This window comes from Oryzias latipes, chromosome 14 (genome assembly GCF_002234675.1).
Source record: "Oryzias latipes chromosome 14, ASM223467v1".
Lineage (NCBI taxonomy): Eukaryota > Metazoa > Chordata > Actinopteri > Beloniformes > Adrianichthyidae > Oryzias > Oryzias latipes.
This window is the reverse complement of record NC_019872.2, coordinates 12,176,280-12,197,832: the sequence shown is the minus strand read 5'-3', so window position 1 is coordinate 12,197,832 and position 21,553 is coordinate 12,176,280. Positions and strand designations below refer to the sequence as shown.

The window sequence follows — 21,553 nt, the reverse complement described above, 5'->3', positions numbered from 1 at the left end:
TCAAGTCCTGTATTCAGATCAGGACCTGCAGGGTAACAGGGGAAAGCTGTGTGATTACTTGGTGTTCCGTAAAGACATGGAGTTGGACAGTCCAATGCCTCAGCTTTACAAACTGTTCTCATTAGTGGCAACAATTGGAGCTACATCTGCAGGTGTAGAAAGGAGCTTCTCCTGTTTAACCCACGTGCTATCTTACATGACCCCACCCTTACTTTGACCTGTTCTCCCTACCATGACAAAGGTGGATAAAGGTAGAAAGATTTCATGGAATCCATGGACACCAGTGAGGTTCACAAATCATTGAAGAAAAAAGGTTCACAGTACTGTCTAGTGGGTCTAAATGACCCAACTCCCAATGTTAAAGTGCCTTGGATAGCACAAGGGTTAAAGCGACTCAGGCCATTGAGAAGACACTGGTCAAGTCACTTGAAAAGATTCCTAGTTGGTACGAGGGTCACAGACCATTTTCTTAAAAAGGAACGTAGGGCAGAATTTACTTTTAAATGAATAGACAACTTTATGATGTAGGCCAAAAATGAGCTTCCCATCTCTGACAGACCAGTAGCCGCCACTGATACACTGATATGTATGTGTGTACACGCAAATATATATATATTTAATTATATATGTGTGCATACTCATACATATATACAGTATATATGTATAGGTATATATGTATATGTATATATATATATATTGATCTGTATACACATGTATATATATAAATATATATATATATATATATGCGTGTATACAGATATATGTGTGTGTATATGCATGTATCTGTTATATAAATTGTGTATATGTAAATTATGAAATTATAATTGCTCTTCATTATAAATACAAGGGTAATTATTGCAAATCTTCATAAACAGTTGAGCTTTTTGCATGCGTTTAACAATCATGTGTTGTCATTAAAGTTACGCCACCTTGTGGCTGTCAGTGAGAAAGCAGGTGCAAGAATATAAACGGTGCATAAAAAATGCCTGCTGGGACACGGTTGAAAATAAGAACGTAGTTTTTAATCTGGATAAATAATAGCTACATAAAAAATAATAATAATCAAACACCATTTAAATAAATGTTTTTATTGCACACTTGAACTCCCAATATTTTTTTAAAGCACTTCTTTACAAAAAAATGAAAGTTCACCTGTCAGTAGTCTCCTCAGTGCAACTTATCTTAAAGCATAAAGCTTTTTGTAATAGATCTTTATTTCTGATAAATGTAAGGACCTTGAAGTGTAAGCAGGAGTGTATGTTGGTTGAAAAACAAGCTCTATTTACAGAAAAGAGTACAAATCCATGGGGAGGACATGCGTTATTTACTGTCCTTTCAGTCTTTTATCAGTGGAGAAGAGTCCCAGCGAGTAGACAAGCAACTCCTAGTGAGAAGAGCAGCACCTTTAGGGAGACTTCACGTCCAGGAGCAGCACCTGGAAGGCAGAAAACATTCCTCAAGAGATACACTTCTGTTTTTAAGTGTCATTGTTGTTAAAGAAAGGGTCCATTGGAAGAGGAAAGCACAGGATATGACTTTTTTTCCCAATAAAGTCACAAGGAATGTCTGACCCAAATATTAATCTGTTCCTTCACTCTGAACACACTGAGCAAAGACAGATAAGATTTTCAAAGCTATTCCACCTGAATTACTCAACAGGCAGATTCCTGCTGTCCTCCTTTGAACATGCACTGGACTGAATGCTAACCTTTGAGGATTCACTTCTGTGTGTTTTACAAAGTTTTGCTGATTTCTGCATTTTCTGATTTAATTTTAATCTATTGTCAAAGCGCTCCCAGTGTTGTTTTCATCATAATTATGACATTTTTAAACCACAAATCATAATACCCTAGTCGCTTTGGTCACTAAAAAAATCACCTCTGAGTTGTGGGTGGGGCTGTTGGTGCGGAACAGACCCACCCCCACTTCCCATTGCGCCATTGCGGAGCGGAGCAGAGTTATTTTGCTCAGAATTACTCAGAAATGTCAGTTTAAGCCTAATTTCTTTTGCATTTGTCCTCCATTACCAGAAAAATGCACCAAGAACATGTTAAAAACACCATTTTCATCAAAGTGATATATACAAATGATTACATTTTGTGCATCAATATTTAGAAGTTATTTATCGTACCTCTTGCAGATCGATCTGGAATGGAAATAGACAAAGTTAAGGTAAAATTCTATGATGTTGAACGATAGAAAAGGCAAACATTTTGTGCAAAATTTCCAGGAGAAAAACTGATCTTACTGTTTGAACTTTTATCTGAAAGGGAAAAAGATAAACAACAAAAAAACAGTTGTTAAGGGTGAGAAATGAGTCAATTGGCAAAAATCCAAACACTGTTACACACTTTCGATAGTGAACGTGGCCTCCATCCCAGCATGGATGTGGTCAGTTACATGGCAGTGAAGTAACCACGTGCCCGGGTTTCCAGCAACCATCTCCACCGTCTGGAAAGTCCCGGGGAACAGATCGAACACGTCTGCACGGTGCACACGATCCGTCTGAGGAGACACACACCACCAAGAAGAGGAAATGAGCAAATACACACTTCAGCTGAACCGACATACTTCCTCTGTTCTCTGCAAAGAGCTCAAAGCAACCTTATAGGTGAAAGTCTCTGCGTGGAAGTGAACGGTGTGCATGTCCACCTCGTTGCCCATCCCCAACAGATACCAGTCTACTTTCTGGCCCTGTGTCATCACCAGTCCATGGAGGTTCCCGTACAGTCTGCCATTAATGCCTGCAACAGGGAGAACATCAACAGGCAGACACAATCAGACTACTGTGAGAAAGTCAGTTAAATGTGGATTTTACTCTATTTAGGACTATAATCTAAGTTTAAGTATCCAAATTTAATTTGGATTTAATTGATGCAAACAAAACAAAAAGATCACAAACATAATGGGCTTCATATTGGTAATTGTATAATAACCATGAAATCCTAATGAACATTACAGTCATAGAATTCATTAGGTAATGTCTAAACTATACTAAATAGACCCTGCCCTAAGACACTCCTTCTCTCCATATATGTATAGATATATATCTATATAAATATATAGATATAGATATATATATGGATATATATATATATATGGATATATATATATATATATATATATATATGGATATATATATATCTATATCTATATATATATCTAGATATATATATCTATATATATATCTAGATATATATATATCTAGATATATATATACATATATATATGTAAGAGAGAGAGGGCAAAGATCCTGTGGGACTTCCAGATCCAGACTAATAGGATGGTAATGGTGAACCAACCAGACATTGTAGTGGTGGATAAAGAACAGAGGAGAGCCGTTGTGGTGGATGTGGCAGTGCCAAGCGATGGGAACATCAGGAAGAAGGAACATGAGAAACTGGAGAAATACCAGGGACTCGGAGAAGAACTGGAGAAAGTCTGGAAAGTGAAGGTGACAGTGGTGCCTGTGGTAATTGGAGCACTCGGGGCAGTAACCCCCAAGCTGGAGGAGTGGCTACAACAGATACCTGGAAAGACCTCAGACCTCTCAGTCCAGAAAAGCGCAGTGCTAGGAACAGCTAAGATACTGCGCAGGACCCTCAAGCTCCCAGGCCTCTGGTAGAGAGAAACCACCCACAGAGGGTGAGAGTCGTTTTTTTTAATATATATGTGTGTGTGTGTGTGTGTGTATGCAAATACAGATGTAATTTATGCAATTATAATAGCAATACATGACCCTTTAAAACAATGAAATTTGATGTTTGTTCAAGAGAGTTCACTTAATTTCATAAAAATTGTTTATAGATGCTTAAAAGATTGTGCTAGCTAGCCTTTTCCAAAAAAGAGTTTAAAAGTTAAAAAAAAAGATCATTTACCTATTACTATAAAAGAATCCATATAATAATCCATAATAATGAAGATTTTTGTAAATTTGACAACATTAAATTCTTCACGTGTGTTTCAAATTATTTCATGACTTTGGTTTCAGTTGTTTTTTTACCAAAAAAGAAAAAAATACGTATTTCTTTTTTTAAAGATCCACTCAAATAAAAATGGTGCTTTTGTTGTTTTTAACACGTTCTTCTGGCATTTCTGATGAATGTCTAATGAACTCCTGCAGTTCCATAGAAACTTTGTCTTAGAAAACGACGTTTTTTTTAAATCTTGGGCTTAAAACAGCATAATCACAATTAAAATACCACTGGGAACACTTTTGCAATAGATCAAAAGATGATCTAAGATGGACTTTCAGCAGTTGAATGTTTTAATATGTATTTTTTCTACAAGGATCAAGGTTTTTCATAATGATGGGGGCATCAGAGCAAATATCTGAAGGTCTTTGTGAACCTATGAGTTACATAGAGCTTATCAGCCACATTCACGTTTAATTACTTATTTTAAATCCCACACTTTGAAATACTATCTGAAAGTTTCCGAGCGGGCCTCCATGACTAAAACTGATGGAGCTGTCAGCCCTTTAGGATCTTTATTGCTCTATTGGAAATCATTGACAGAAGCTAACTGATGCAATCTCACCTGACTTTCTTTCTTCTAATTTAGATCCTTGTGAGTCCCTGAGTCTCACGACCAAATGAGTGAAAAAGATTTTCAAAGTTTTTGCAAAGTAAGACTTTCTTTCTTATTCATCTTATCAGTTTTTAAATAGTTGAACTATTTTGTTCAGTTTTGACATACAAAATCTGCCTGTACATATTTGCTATAGACTTTAGATTTAGTCTGTCTGGAATGTAAAAATGACTTACTTCTATATATTAGATGACAAGTGTTTGCGTATTAAAACTACTCTACTCTAAGTTGATTTGACATTTGCACTTTGGTTTTGCACAGGATGTCTATTTTGCAAACCACATCCGTTTCTTTTTATTTTATTTTATTTTTTTAACTTGTCTTGTCCAACAAGATGAGAACTGAGGGCCTCTTGTGTTGGACATATTTTACTTTAACAACAGAGGTTATTAATCTTCAGACAAACCAAAGGTATGACTGAATAAACCCCTTTTGTAATCGAGGCCAAACTTTATTAATTTCAATCATGTTTGAAAATCTTTGGTGTTGGACCGGACGGAAAAGGAAAGGAGGGAAGAAGAGAGAGGGATGTTAAAGAGAGGGGGGGGTAGGAGGGTGATAATAGGGGGGGGATAAGACCATGAAGCAGCATAAAGCAACAAGTTTACTGGTTGTTTATCATTACGGTACGGTTCAAATGTAGTACAAATCTCAAAGGGCGGGGCCTGTCCACACACACTCAAATGTTATCAACACACCTGCTAGCTGCAAAAATGTCAACATGTACACAAAACAGATAGTGTTCACACACGCATACTTATGGCTTCAACCACATCCATTTCTCCTGCTCAGAAAAATCCTTCAAAGCAGAAAGTAAAATGAAAGTAAAACTAAAAACGTCATCTTTGGTAATAAAAGTAAAAAGTGGGAAACAATATTGACCCTAAAATTGACACTAAATTGACCTAAAACACAACATAAATAAAGATCATTAAGGATTAATTTTGCTGTTATTTAAACTTTCCTACGTCCCAAGTCACATTCAACTGCATTTTTTTCCTTATTCTTACCGAATCTGACAAAAAATAAGACTATCACAATTCAAAAATTCTTTTAAGTTATTAAAAAAAGGTATTTTTTAAGCAACTTTATTACTTTACTCCATCAAATGCACTCTTGTTTGGATAACGCTAGAAACTTCAGGATCTGACCCACTCACAGCTCACTAGTTGGGCCGTGTCGACCGGAACCACAGAGGGTTGATTGTTCGCCGACCCTGGCTCCACACTCTGTCCGTGTGTCCGATTCCCTCACTACTCAGCGCACTATTTAGTATGTTCACTATTTTTTTCATGGTGATCGGATCTACAATTCCAAAATTCTTAAAATTGTATTCAAATTTAATGATTAAAATAATTATACCGCTACTTTTAGTAACCAAACTGAGGATTGTTTCTTCGATAAATCTGCAGCCTTGTTAAGAAGGGCGTTGTGGGTGTGTCCTGTTGGACTCACTGTGCATCAGGTTACTCTCCTCAAAGTCTTCATCTCCCTCATAAGTTTCAGGGTCAACACCCAGGTATGTTCTGATGTTGTCGTCAAAGTACCAGGACTTGTTTTCATCGTACACCATGAAGAGCAGTGCAAACTCCCGATCTACGTCTGTCCTCTGCCTGTCGGAGCCCTCGCCGTTATTCAGAGTCCGGGGTCTGCACACAACCAAAGGGCCCAAAAGCCCGCTGTACAGATCCTGAGCACAAACACGAGAAAAGCTGTCACAACCTACAAGAGATGCACTGGAGGTCATCTATGAACGGGTACCTTGATGAAGTCAACAGTGGAGTAGTAAGCATAGGTGATGCAGTTAGGATCTGAAGGCCCGGGACCAGAACTTTCTAAAATATCCCAGGTCAACACCAGAACATGATCTGAGGAAGAAAAAAGGTTGAATGTTAAAAGCCAGAAATGAAAGTTTGATAATGTCCAGGACATTTTCACTTGGAGGACAAGGTGTGCCACAGAGCTAATGTGACCTGTAGCCAGGAGTTAGTGAATTCAAAAAATATGGTTGAATAAAATATTAATGCAAATATTCAAAGTTTCGACTTTTCTGGACAAACAGTCATAACAGAATTAAACTCAAATACAGTTTCTTCTGTGTTCAGATTCAGCACAAAGTTTGCAAACACTTATTTTCAGAGCAAATGTCCCTTTAGAGATGTAATACCTATATGAGAAATGCACAAAGAAAAATATGCCTTTTCTATATAAACTGATAGTTGCTGCGCTTTTGAGTGGTATGTTCAAAGGTCAAAGTTAACTTAAAATAGACGTATTAACAATATAAAGTCATTTTAAACCCTTAGTGTTTCTTCAATTCATGATAACTGGGGAAAGTTATATGTTTTTTTGTTATCAGCTGTTTTTTCCCTAGAGCTCAAAGTTGTGTACTTTGTCCTGCCCAGTCACTCGTGTTTGGAACGTTCCTAAGATGGCCGTGCCACCCTGGTTTTCCTTTGTCCCAAATCAAAATGTATGGGTGATATCAAAAAGGACCCACCAAGTATACCGTATTTTACGCACCATAGGGCACACTAGTCCATAAGATGTCCCTCAATGAATGGTCTGATTTTGTCATATATTATGTCATATAAAAGACACACCAAATTATAAGGTGCATTAAGCGAGACAAAAGAGTCAGAGATAAATGCATTTTACTGCATTTAAATGCACTTACTCAACTGTGTTCACACTAATTCTAGAACTTGTTTGTAACGACCTTTTTTTACAACATTTACATAGAAAACGTATACGACTAAAACAAATGTTACCGTGACGACGCTAACTCCCAACCTTGTTGGTTCGATTTATCAAGCACACGTTAGCCGCATTAGCGTATGACACCCAACCTTTTTTGCAACTCATAAAAAAACATACTGATATCCCTAATACAAACATTACTGTAGCTACGCTAACTTCCAACCTCATTTGTAATACGTGATAAAAACAGATAGACATAGCTAAAATAAATGTTACAATGACTACGCTAACTCCCGACCTTAAAGGAAGGAGTAAAAAAAAACGACTGACTCAGTCAACCAAAAGAGTCAGAGGTAAGCTGTCAGTCAGACTTTATTAACTGCATTCTCAGTAGTTCTGGAACTTATTTGTCACATGCTACATGTTAGCCATATTAGCGTAGTCACAATACCTGTAAGTCCCAAACCTGTTTGCAACACGTAAGAAGCCAGGCTCATACACCTTAAACTACAATAAACTACAGCCTTGTTAGTAACACATAACAAAACATAGTACAACACCGTTTCACTTTAGCCTCATTAGCACCTAATGAGCGATTTCTGAGGATCATGTCTAAATCCACTGAGTTCTGAAAATGAAAATGTTGATGGTTTATTAAAAAAAATACATTTAAAAACAATTTTTTGGGCAAAAAGTGTTCAGACCGAATGCATTGTGATCTATATTCACCAATCTAGTGAGCATCGATGTACACTGGTTTTTCGCAGAGACTTCTGGGAAATTTCTAGAGCCCTCAATTTGGGAATTGTCGATTCGGACAGCACTACAAAATGGTAAACGCACTATATAGTGCTCTATGTAGTGAGTAGTGAAGGTATTCGGACATAGCCTAACGTTTTTCTCTGAACCAGAATGACTCTTTATATAAGGCGCTACAGATTATAAGGTGCAGTTAGTTTCTGGAAAAAAAAAGGCTTTTAGTCTGTCTTATGAAAATGCTGTAAATCTATTTTATGAATGCTATATTAACTAATTCAAATGAACCCTGAATCATCAGGCTCTGAATTCTGTATGGTTGATTATTGTGGTGCCCATTTGTGTGGCCATGGCCCCCCTCAGCCCCCCAGTTGGACACGCCTCTGTAAAAAGGCCATCCTTCTTACCAGGCGAGACAGAAATGTGGGATCCACTTGCCCTGACCCCGTGTGCGCTGAGGGAGTACGGTCGACTGGCTTTATTCTTGAAGGTGATGAGAATCTGCTCTCCTACTTCTCCTCTGATTATGGGGCCTCGGGTGGAAAGGAGAACGCGTTCGTAATTACAGTCTGTCCGAAATCATAACAACATCCAGGGCGCAAAGTCTTACCCATAATGCCCAAATGTTGCTGATTAGGTTGCTGTTTCTTTTGAACTCTGAAGGTGTCATCAGTGTATTCTCTGTAGACCACTTTCTTATAGCGGGAGCCAATCCGGTCCACTCCTCTCTCCACAAATATACTGCCTGGACTAGGAGACATGTACCAATTTGCTTTGGTTAACAAACAGTAATAAGTTATCCTGCTAACTACAGGCTGCAAAATCCCAAAACAAACCAAAGCCATTGTCCCACAGCCACCTCACTGACACACCTGTCTTCTGCTGAGGCGTTGTGCTTCTCCAGCTCCCAGACTCTCTCGGGGGAGTAGTCCCACTCCATTTCCTCCGCGCTGATAAAATACTTCACCACCCTGGTGGGCTCCGCATTGGCGTGCCTCACTTTTTTATCTGGGCACGCATCGACTTTGTAGCGGTGCCTCATGCCTGCTGAGTAGTGATCAGTTGTTCTGCAGCTCACCTCAAACACGCCTTCCAGAAAAAGGAAAATAGAAAAACAAACATTTTTGTTCATTTAAGCAGGAAAATGAGGAACAAATGAGAAACAAATGCACATCTACCCTCGGATTTTGCGTTATCAGTTATGTGGGAGGGTTTCACTTCCATTTTCTACTTGTGTTACTAACACAATTACGTATTAACATTACGTACTTAGGTCAAAATAGAGAATAAAATCCCCGACTGTCAGTCATTGAAAGGAAACAGCACAAGGTACAATGCATCTTGGGTAAATTTACAAGTAGAAAGGCTTCACTGAAGATAGCAGTTTTTAACACATGACAGCTTCATTTTCAGGCATAAAAGGTTTTTAGGCATAAACCTAAACTGATTGAGCTTAAAAAGCTAACCTGAAACATTTGTCTCTGAGCTGGAATTTAACACAACGAATGCAAGACCTAAAGGAAGCCTTATTCAACATTTCAAATGTTTTATTTATCCTAATATTGATTGGTATGTGAAAATTGATTTTTAGGAGAAGGTGTTTGGATCATTTAAAAGGCAAAAACGTAGTTTAGAAACCTTCACTCCAATAAAAATTGTATTTATAACAAGTTCTTATGGCATTTGTCTGAGGATGGAGAACAAATATATATAAATATAAAAAAGAAAATGAAGCTCAAAGTTTCATTTCTCCCTGCTCCACTCCATTCCGATGCATCCACTTACAGACGAAACATCAAAGTACGTCTTGGTTTTCCTCGTTCGATCTGGCTCCAAACTTTACGGCGGCAAAGCTCGCCATTTTTGTTGCACCAGTAATATTAGATGGGGTGGTAAGCTAGAAGGAGAGCGCGTAAACAGAGAGCTCTCAGCCACAGGGAGGGGAAGGGGGCGGGGTTTCTCCATGCCAGCAGTCCCGCCCAAAACTCAGAGATGAATTTTTAACGGAACCACTGCAGAAACTATGTCCTGGAAAACGACACAGACTTTTCAATTTGGGCTAAAATGTCATAATTATAATTAATAGACCACTGGGTACAATTTTAAAATAAATGAAAAGATAATGGGAGATGGACTTTAAGCAGTTGAATGTTTTAATATGTTTTTTTCTACAAGGATCAAGGTTTTTCATAATGATTGGGGCATCAGAGCAAATATCTGAAGGTCTTTGACGAAGATTTTTGGAGTGGTTCTTTAAAAGAAAGCGGGTAAAGGTAAAGCAGTGCCTGATAAAATGTTGAAACTAGTAAAGAGGAGGAAAAAGGTTTTATAATAATTGAAACTTGAATGAATTACAAACACATTGAAATCATACATTTAAAGTAAAAACATGTAACAAACTCAATTTGATGACAGCAGAACAGCTTTTGTTTGCCAGTTTCAGAGCTACTTCATCATTTCCAGCTTGAAAAAATCTTTATGCACATTTTAAAGGCCTTTTACTGTCACAAAGACACTCTGTACCGAACAGATTTAAAGCTTTAGCCGTGTGTGGATTTGACCTTTGGATGACCTCTGCAGAAAATCAGCACAAGTCAAGGTCAAACAGTTTAAGTGCTCAAACTAAACCTACATAACTGCAGTCTGGTTATTGTGTTATACTGCAATACTTTAAGTGTGGGGAGTTTTCCATACTTTTTCTTCAGGTATAAATAATAATTTCCGCAACAAGCACTAATTAAGAGTAACCGTTAATCCACCCAGTTTTCCATATTTCCCTATTTTTCAAAACTTAACTTTAATTAACTTAAATCATGTAAGTATTTTCCGGACTATAAGTCGCCATTTTTTTCATAGTTTGGCAAGGGGTGTGACTTATACTCCGCAGCGACTTATATTTGAAATAAATTGAAATAAATACATTGTTAACCCTCCTGTTATGTTCATTTGTGAGGAACAGAGTTGATGTTCATGGCTAAATTTGATGTATGAGGTATGTTAAGTGTTAGGGGTTTGTTAAGTGACTCAGAGAATCAGCAAATCTTTTTTTACAATAAGATCTTGAAGGCTAAAAACATAATATTCTATTTTCCAATGATTTCATAGATTCAGAAATGCAATAAAAATGACAGCTGTTTCTACAAATACAGGATGAAAACAGAGTATCAGTTGAACAATGATGCTTCATGAATAGAATAAATAAATAGGGTTGACAAAGAATTACTGTGAAATTATGAGATAAACAGTCTGCTATGATTGTGTCATATGAGGTTGTGAAAGTTATAAGTTCTTGATCCCAGATTTTGTCAAATAAATTTCCCGTCGAAATGCGACTTATAGTCCAGTGCGACTTATCTGTGTTTTTTTCTACTTTATAATGCATTTTTGGGCTGGTGCGACTTATACTCCGGAGCGACTTATAGTCCGGAAAATACGGTGGCTAAGGTTAAATCCTCTGTATCTACAACACCTTACCTCTACGTTTGCTTAAAAAAGAAAAATTTAAGTCAGAATTTTGAATAAAAAACGGGTCACATGATAATGCCTCGTTTAACAAACAACAGTATTAAATATTAACGCATTTGGACTAACCAGGAGTTTTTGGGAGCATGCTGAGAGCTGCCGCCGTATGGGGGAAAAGGCTCACAGTGTCACGGGTTGTGCTCTGTCTCTGAAAGGTATTTCCCTCAAAGTAGACACCGTGGATGTCCGTCTCCGTCCCCAGCCCGAAGGTGTACCATACAACCCTGTCCCCAGCACACATCACCAGTCCGGGAAGGTTCCCATACATGTATCCGTTCACAGCTAAATGGATTTAAAAAAAATGGTTTTGTTAGGAAAATATGGAGAGGATCTGAAAAAAGGGAATTCTGATAGGAATATTTAGACCCAAAGTAACTTTCGACATTGACCGTGCATTTTGTTGCTCTCTTCAAAGACTCCTTCATCCTCGAAGTCCGTATTTTTGCCAAACTGATGAATATTGTTGTCCAAGTACCAGCTCAGGTTTTCATCCATCACAGAGAGAAGAAGGAAGAACTCCTTATCCACACCCCTCTGTAAATCAAAACACACTTGTAAGCCAGGCAACACCAGCAGCATGTTTGAAAACACAAATGGATCATTTCCATGATCACCTGGACTCCGTTTGGCCCCAGCGCTCCTTTCTTGCACACCAGTAGAGGTCCGACCAGTCCTGTGTTGGTGTCTCTGGAGGGATCAGTGGCAGAATAGTACAGGTAGGGTATGCAGGGGGGGTCAGATGGAGACGGGCCATCCAGAACCTTCCAGTTGTAGGTAAAGGTTTCACCGGGGCCAACGTGGGAACCCGGTTTGTCAACACCTCCAGGTTTGCATTAAAAGAAAATCATGAAAAGTTACTAAAAGACTTTTTCCTTTTTTTTTCAAAAAAATATTGATTATTATATAAGTAATTAAAATATTACAGTTTGAATATATTTTATTTCCCGTTTAACTTCTAATTAACTATTGAGTTGCCCAGCATTCACCAAAGTTGGAAGTCCCTCCCTTCTCATTTACTGAATGAACTGTATGGCGCGTTCACTGTCTAAATGAACAATTACTATATTCAGTGTCCAGGAAATTTCCCAGAAGTCTCTGCAAAAAACAAGTGTGTATCAATGCTAACTAGATTGGCGAATATAGACCACAATGCAATACAAAATGATTTTCATTGCAAAATTTTTGAATTTATGTTTTGTAAAGCATCAAAGTTTTCATCATCAGAACACAGTGGATTCATTCATAAACTATTCATATTTATCAGGTTATTACTTCGCAAAACGGGTGACATCATGTTTGCCAAAAAAACAAAAACAAAAGAAAAAGGCCATTAGACAGTCCCACAGTATATAGTCTTTTAGGAGAAGTAAGGGAATTCAGATGGAGTCTTTTAGAAGTAGAAATTAAAGTGGAAATATACTTTTTTTGAAAAGGAGGGGGAGAAAATGAATAAACTAAATACAAAAGATATTATATATCACCAAAAAAAAATCTTTAAACACAAAAAAATACAAATTAAAACTATATATATGTTTCATTCATTTATTTATCAAAAAAGACGTCAGTGCACGTTGGATTAATTCTGGTTGCGTTTACAGATTATGTTGTGATTGTAAGAGGTACATAACGCTCTGTCAAAATGTTTGCTTGGATGTCTCAATAAAATTTAACATTAATTGGATCTCTGACTGTCTTGTCTCACTGAAATAATCTAAAAGTACGGTTTGCCTTATATATGACCTATATTCAAAAACAGACCATTTTCTGACGGTATGTCTTATAATCCGGTGCACCCTTTAGTGGGGAACATGCAGTGAGGTCCTCACCATCTTCATAGCTGCTTCCCTGGAACTGTTTGTCATAGTGAAGGCCATGAGGCTGAATGCTGTAGTTTCTATCACCTTTATTCATGAACGTCACCCTGATAATGTCTCCCTGCTCTGCCCTCAGAACTGGACCTGCAAAGAAGTACAGAAAAGATACAGTTAGAAGGCGAAAAAGACACCAAATCCAATGTTTGTTACAATAGGACATAATCAACTTTTGGAAAATGTATACATGTCTGAGGAAAGTCAAGATTTACCCAAAATTCCCAGGTGTCCTGTTTCTGGTGTCCTTGGTTTTGGTTGGGTGAAGGTGCTGTCTGTGTACTCTCTGTATGTCACTTTCCTATACGTGCCTCCTAGCCTTCCTTTACTTGTCCCGAAGAAGACCTCGGAGGCGCTATGAAAAGCATTGTGGGAGAACAAAGGCGAGTGTTTACAAAGACAGAGTGGCTTTTTCCTGGGGAGTAAATGGGGAAACAAAACCAGACGGAATGACTTTGTCATAAACAGTCACAAACAAGCCCACTGCAAGTTTTCCACAAGGTTTTATTCCAAACACGGAACTGTCCACAGGAATGAGCAACAAGCAGATGACCAGACTTCTTACATATACAGAAAACTAAATGAAAACACCAGATTTGGCAATAAAAGAGCAAAACTCCCAACTTTAGCAACAGAACAATGACTTAACAAGGTGACTCATGAAAAAACACACACATCCACCCACCTGTCTGCTTCAGTGAGAGATGCGTTTTTGGTCAAATCCTTTCCAGAGGGAGCATAGTTCCACAGGACAGGCTCTGCAGTCAGGTAGAAATCCCTCACCACGCCACTCGTTGCCGTGGAGACAGCCCCACTGTCACATGACCGCACCGTGTAAAAGGCCTGCATTCCAGCTGGAAAAGACGTACAACAAGGGCTTCAGTTCGGCAACCAGAAAATGGAGAGGCAACATTAAAGACCCACTCAGACCATCTTCTCAGCTATTCATGAAGCATTCCCAGTGGTCTTTCAGTTATGATTATGCTGTTTTTAGCCAAAATTTAAAAAAAAAACAGAGTTGTTTTCTAGGTGGGATGGTTTTGTGTGGAGCAACTGGAGCAACTTCACCCCTTTCTGTTGCTGAGAGCTCTCTGTTTACACGCTCTCCTGCTAGCTTACCCCCATGGCGTAACATTACCGGTGCAACAAAAATCCATCGAGGCAAACTGAGCCAAATGCCAGCTCGGACCAGGAAAACAAAGACGCACATGGATCTATTACTCTAGCTCTATTACTCTAGATAATCTTCCAGACATATTAAACTTATATTCATATTTATATTTTTTCGTTATATTACCAGAATTGACAAAGCCTTTTGGATAAAAGGTGAAATGTCTTCAACTTTAAAAACCAAGTCCAGATGACAGCCCTTGAACCTACTATTATGATCTTATATTTATACACATTATAGGGATGATCAATACAATGTCAGTATATTTCATGTGGTGAGTGCTGCATATTGTGTATCTCACACAGGCAGACAACACAAAGCAGCTGACCCTCCCCCGGGAGGCATTTTCCCCTGTCAGCAACTCGTGTAGCACAGCTTAAAAAGGGGTCAGAGGTCAGGTGTCCTACCCTGCAAGTGGTCGTTAACCTGGCAGGTCAGGAGCCACTTCCCTGCTGCTTTCGGGACCATCTGAGCCGTGGCAAAGGTTGCGGGAAAAAGACTGAGGGTGTCGGTGCGGTGGCCGCGGTCCAGCAGGGTGTTCCCGTGGAAGAAGGCGGAGTGAATGTCCACCTCATTGCCCATGCCGAACAAGTGCCAGGCCACGGCTCGGTGCTGGCACAACTCGATCCCGGGCAGATTCCCAAACACAAAGCCATTAATGGCTGTCAGACACACAGAGACACAAAAACAGACTTCTTTATGACTACCAGACAGCTGTGGTTTCTTTGGAGAAATGATCAAAATCAGTCTGAGAAAGTAACTAGATGTCATGCTTCTGGAATGCGAGGTAGCGTCTCCTACCGTGCATCAGATTGGACTCCTCAAAGTCTGGGTCGTCTTCGTTGACGTCCTTTGGATCAAGACATTTCTGAATGTTGTCCATTAGATACCAGCTCAGGTTTTCATCCACCACACTGAACATCAGGAACACATCCTGGTCCACATCGTTTCGAGCAGACCTGTTCATTAGCTCCCTGCTCTCCTTTAGGGTTCCTACAGTCCCAAATGGACACAAGACAAAAGAAAGTCTTCTTTTCAATGCACCCTTTCTATCGATTTCATTAAGCGGTGGGACTGTACCTTTCTTGCAGGTAAGAAGTGCTCCGATAAGCCCTGAGGCAATGTCCTTGGGGGCGTCTATGTGGGAGTGGTAGACCCAAGTCAGGCAGTTGGCGTCGTCATCAGTAGGGGCGAACTCCTGTCTGACCTCCCAGCGATATGTGTAGCTACCCCCCGGCGGAACAGAGTCGTCCTGCTTTAAAATACTTGACGTCCTGTCTGGGTAGAGCGCCCCTGCAGGACACATTCAGTATTTCCTGTTAGAAAAGCTGAGCCTGGACGCGTCCAGCTGTTCTTGGATCGTGTAACGAGTGTTTTATCCATTGACTGTAGAAGAGAACTGGACTGAGTGAGAGTGACGTCACCCAAAGAAAATGACTTACTTCCGGCTCCAACCAAGTGAAGTTAATTCAGTCGCAAGTAAGCAAGCGATTGGTGCAAATCAATCAGTCAATGTTTCTATGGCTACCACTCTGACCAATCAGAAGTGAGCATGTCCACCCCTACTACTAGAAAGCGGGCTACATGAAATCTTTTAAAGGTTTCAAACATTTGACGAGGAAGCCAGCAGGCCCATTCTTTTGAAACTTGCACTACAGAAAAAAAAATGTATCAAAATACGAATAGCAAGAACAAGTTAATTAAAAAAAATGTAACACAGCAAGAAAAACAGCTGTTTATGTATCAATAGAAGTATATGGGAGCCAGTAGGGACTTCCTGTTTGAAATGCTAGGGGTAGGAGTCCCTCAGTCCAGTTCTCACACACAGTCAATGTTTTAACACTGATGGTTTGTTAAGTTTTCAGCTGCTGTAATGGTTGCAAACACACCTGACTGATCATGTGACTAAACCATGAATTTCTTTCAAAGCTTTAAAACTCTTTTAAAATGACTTTCTGCCGTTTTTCAAGCTTTTACTATATTTTCTTTTTATTGGATAGATTAATATGAATAACCTAGATTGATATTGAGAACCATATTGCTTTATTTTTTCTAAAGGTTTAGGTTAAAACTCTTGCTTGAGGAGCTCGTTTTTTTCCATTATCATTAGCTGCTCTGTCATGATTAGGATGACGGGGGCTGCTGGGGGCTATTGTGGCTATCTTTGAGTGAAGGCAGACTGCAGCCTGGCCACACAATAACATACTTACCCCTATAGGGTCACATTGGTGTCACCAATCAGTCTATCACACTATAGTTTTGGACTGTGGAGTATCCCTGAGCAGCTGGAGAAAACCCACACGTCAACTGAAGGAACCCAAATGGCGTTCAACTCATTTATATTTTTATGGTTGGACTTAAAAAAAATTTGAAAATTCAAGATCTTTGGGCACTTCCAGTTCCAGGTATTTTAATTACATAAATGTTCTGAATATCAAGTTTTCGGCTGCAAAAAATCTTTTTAGATTCAAACGGGCGTCTTCTTCTCCTTCCTTCCAGGTGAACGTGTGGAATAAAGAATTTGATGATTTAATCAGTTTTGTGTATCTGTTGACGTTTTTAACCCTTGTGCTATCTTAGGCACTTTAACATTGGCAGTTGGGTCATCTAGACCCACTAGACAGTGCGCTGAACCTTTTTTCTTCAATGATTTGTGATCTTCACTGGTGTCCATGGAAATCCTCTTCACCTTTATCCACCTTTGTTATGATAGGGATAACACGTCAATGTAAGGATCGGGTCATCTGGACCCCATAGGATAGCACAAGGGTTAAAGCCACTTCTGCTCAGGTTATTGTAATCTCTGCTGGCATTTCGAGGACATGTCCTGAAACACAATCCAGCACCGCTCAGAACATATAGCAGAGGACTGACCAATCCCGGTTCTGGTGTTCTACCACCCTACCTGCCTAACAATTCTCTCTGCACTTTTATCTGCTGGTTACCTGGATCAGGTGTGTTCAGCCAATCAGAATGAGGAAAAACCTGAGTCAGCAGAAAGCAGAGCAGAGAGAAGTGAGGAACAGGAAGGGGGGCCGATCTCGAGGACCGTCCTGGTTTAGCATGTTTCCGATATGATCCTCCTCCAAATTATTGATGCCCTCTACAGCTAAATCACTCAGAAAAATGAAGAAGATAGCTGCTGACCTTTAATAAGGTTTGTGGCTTTTATTTACATAAATTCTGGAAATTTCTCATGAAAACATGTTTATTTCAGAAGAAAATGCAATTTATGCTTCAGTCATTTGCATATATCGTAAATACCAAATTGCCTCTTAGTCTTCACTGAAAATATATATTAATACGTTTTGCTCGATTGTTTTCTTTTAAATAAAAAAGGTGTTTAATTGAATGCCTTTGATTTACCCCCCTAACCCAATAGCTAATATCCATTGATTATCAACTTGGGAATCAAACTTTGACTTGATGATGATGTTTTGTCTTCACATAACTGGGAAGAATTTATATATATTTTCAAAAAATACATGATAAATGATCATTTTTTTAGATTATACTCTGACATCCATCTATTTTATGAACTTGCTATAACCCTTTCTGGGTCACAGGGTGGCCATAACCGGCCCCAGCTACTGTTGGGCGAAGTCGGGCTCTTCCTGTGCCAGTCCACAGCCCGGCTAAAATACAGGCTTGTAAGGAAGGGCGTCTGGTGCCAAACCACCCGTGGATTTCCTAAGATCCACATCCACTTTTTCTGATGTATCAAAATGTGTCAAATATTATAAATGATTGGAATTTTCTGTGTATGTTTATTCTACATTCTCTTGTTTTGTGCAGCGTTACCCTCTGAGTCCTTCTTGTAGAAAACACCATGAGGGTGCATGGAGTAGCTCCTGCTTGCAAAGTTCTTCAGGTGGACGACGATGACATCATCCACCTCAGCTCGCAGTATGGGCCCCAGGAAGCCCAGCCAATCAGGACGAGGAGCCAGCCGGGTGTAGGAGGCGTCCGTGTACTCCCGAAACATGGCCTTCTTGTAAATGCTGCCAATCCTCTGCGGCCCTCTCTCCAGGAACACCTGAGCGTGTCTGAGGCAGAAAGAGTTCACGGAGAGATGAAAATGAGAACCATGTGTTGCTCTGATCTGTCATCTTTTCAGTCCGTTTTTGACTGAACAAGTACAGCAAATATTTAAAGAGGAAAAAAACAGATTTTAACAAAAGGAGAAGTGTATCCTAACTGTTAAGGTTAGGCCACTTTCAATGAAAAGTCCACGTAAACGCACGTGAACACGCTGTTCAGGGTCAGAATACTCGTCTTCACATGTCGCTACTCAAGTCCATTCTCAGGTTCTACATACAAACCTGGCCTTCACTGATAGCGCAGTGGAAGTTCAACCAGTTGAACTTTTGATTGCTAAAAGGCGAAACAGCGGAACTTTGACCAATCAGGGACTCCGATTTGGCAGTGACTTGTGGGTAGCGTCCTTTTTTAAAACCTGTGAGGGCAGAACCCGCTGCCCCACGGCTGAGTTCATTTGTTATATCTCTTTGTTGTTGAGTATTTGTTTTACACAGTACATAAGAAAATGAATGGAATGACATTCATTTTCATGCAGTTCATTTTGTTGAAAGTATTTCTCTTCTTTTGAGTTCTCTCTGAGGGCTGGTGCTGGGGCAGAGGCAGGAACACGTCCTTTTGGAGATAATGGAGGAGGAAGATGACCTTTATTCTTTATTTTGTATTTTGGAAATATTAAACTTGTTTTGAAGTATAACTTCAGTTTTGTTTTGTCAAGCTTAAGTAATTTACGTCTTTAGTTTATATTGATGTCTTGTATTGGTCAGCTAGTATAAAAGCTCCCATATGTCTCCTATTGGTGGGTCAACTTTGACCTCCAGTGATTTCATAAATTAAATTGAAAAAATGTTGTTGTTCTCCTTATTTCGTTAGGGGTCGCCACATTGGCAGAGATTTTTACAGCGGATGTCCTTCCTGACACAAGCCTGTGTTTTATCCTGGCTGGGGACCGGCACAGGGAAACCCAGACTTGGGGCCCCTTGTGGCTACAATACTGTAGTTTGACATTAGCCAAGGACCCACAATGGATGAAGATCATCGCACCCCCATGGGAATCCTGGGAATCTAACCCTGATGTACCAGTCCTACGCTTAACCAACTGATAAAAAATGAAATTAAAAAAACTGTTTCCTGGGAGCATTTTCGGATCTTAATTTCGTGATGGTTACAATATTTTAAACCAAAATTCCCCTCCTTAAAGCAAAAATTTACCTTCTTTGCAACTCAGTTATTATTTTTTTTAAATATAAAACCAGTAAACAGAGACATAAAGCATAAATAAACAGCTACAGGCGGAATGTAAACACACCAGCAGAGATTTAATCAGCATGTTACCTCCTTTAAAGCCCCTTTTTGAGTGAAGTATCCCCCACTAAGCAATACTTCATAATAAAACCAAAAACATTTATACATCAAATATAAAAATAAAAGAAGTGATCTTAAATCAAGATCCGTCCAAAAATAAAAATCATAACTTCATTGTTGGACTTCTTAGAGCAACAGTAAAATATTGTTTGTTTCACACAAGAACTTTGGCTCAATATAACAATACATTTAAATGACAAATTCGAAATTACTGAATAACCTAATGCAATATTTTATGTTTTGGGAAATAAAAGAGTGTGAAAGACTTCGTTTGTGCCTCGTGAAAACTGAAAGTGTCAGATTAGCTGAGGTCACTCAGGCAAGTCCAGAATTGTGTAACAGTGAAGGAGTTCAAGTTACATGAAATAATAGAGGTCTTGCTTTAATTTAAATACAAATCTTTAAGTTGTCACTTTACTATTAATAATGTTCTAATTGTTATTTGACAATAAATGTTGAGTTAAAATGTCCTAAACGTTTCTAGAGAGGACGATTTTTTTTTTTAAATAAACTTTTACGCAAAGAGTGAGAACAGAACTTCACTTGTGAGGCTTTCGAGGTTTGCGAAAGATGCTGAAGACCTGCAGGAGTCTGCAGAGTTTATTAGAAGCCCCCCTAAAGGTCTGCAGAGTTTATTAGAAGCCGGAGCGGTGTGTCGGTGCGCAGTGAGGAACTCACGCGTCCTTTTCCACGGCCTCCCCGGTGAGCAGGTTCTTCCCGCTGGGCGCGTAATCCCACGCGTCCTCGATGATCCCCACATGGTAAACCCGCTCCACGCCGCGCGCCCCCTCCGGAACCAGCAGCACCAAGGCGCTCAGGAAGAGCGCACACGTAGGTGCCATGTTCGGCTGAGCGCTGGAAGGAAGGACAAGCCTCCTCCTCCTCCTCTTCCTCCGGGGGTGCTACAGCTGCGGAGCGCTTACGAAACTGCCACACAGACTGAGGAGAGAAACGGGCTGCTCAGCCTGAGGACACCGACAGACCGCCTCCAGGCAGCGATGCCAGATCTGGGCATGGATCACAGCGGGGGAGGATTTACATCCACATTCAGCGCTAAAAGTGGATATATTCCAGTTTGTTTAGAGTTTATAGTGTTGAAAATACTGTTTATTTGAAAAAATGCGCCACTTTTGTTGGCCAGAAGTCAACAAGGTGAGGTTCGCACTCAGGAAAAATCCCCCAAACTTCCCCAGAACCAAAGGCTTCCGTTGTTTCTGCTTATTTATTTATTTTTTAGAATCTGGTTCTGTCAGCATTATTTCCACCACCTGAAACAAACAACAACCTTTCATGCATTTACCTCCCAAATAAACCTGAAACTGTGTCTGGTACTGTATGAGTACTAGGTAGTACTATATGATACTATGAAGTACTCATACAGTAGGTAGTGTGAAGGAATGGTGATCTGCTGATCTGAGGAACAAAGTCTGCCAGTAATGTCAGTTTTACTTATAACGTCAAGCTATACAGTAAAATAGGCTTATATTCAGTGGTAGTACTGTATAAAGTACCAAATAGTACTGTGCAGGAATGCTGATCTACT

At 39.5% G+C, this 21,553-nt stretch overlaps 1 protein-coding gene across 1 annotated transcript; it reads right to left on the bottom strand.

Annotated features, from left to right (window-relative positions):
- Window positions 1-1,072: 1,072 nt before the first annotated feature.
- LOC101155535 (hephaestin-like protein 1) lies at window positions 1,073-20,950 on the bottom strand. The gene is made up of 21 exons (XM_023962448.1): window positions 20,689-20,950; window positions 18,409-18,653; window positions 15,688-15,900; window positions 15,409-15,600; window positions 15,015-15,269; window positions 14,122-14,290; window positions 13,652-13,791; window positions 13,395-13,526; window positions 12,183-12,388; window positions 11,958-12,102; window positions 11,638-11,850; window positions 8,919-9,135; window positions 8,657-8,796; window positions 8,454-8,579; window positions 6,352-6,458; window positions 6,046-6,280; window positions 2,605-2,744; window positions 2,352-2,505; window positions 2,249-2,263; window positions 2,132-2,146; window positions 1,073-1,435 (listed from the first exon to the last, which is right to left on the bottom strand). Exons 1-21 carry the CDS (start codon window positions 20,850-20,852, stop codon window positions 1,347-1,349), a joined length of 3,312 nt encoding a protein of 1,103 aa, XP_023818216.1. The 5' UTR covers window positions 20,853-20,950; the 3' UTR covers window positions 1,073-1,346.
- Between the last annotated feature and the right edge of the window lie 603 nt (window positions 20,951-21,553).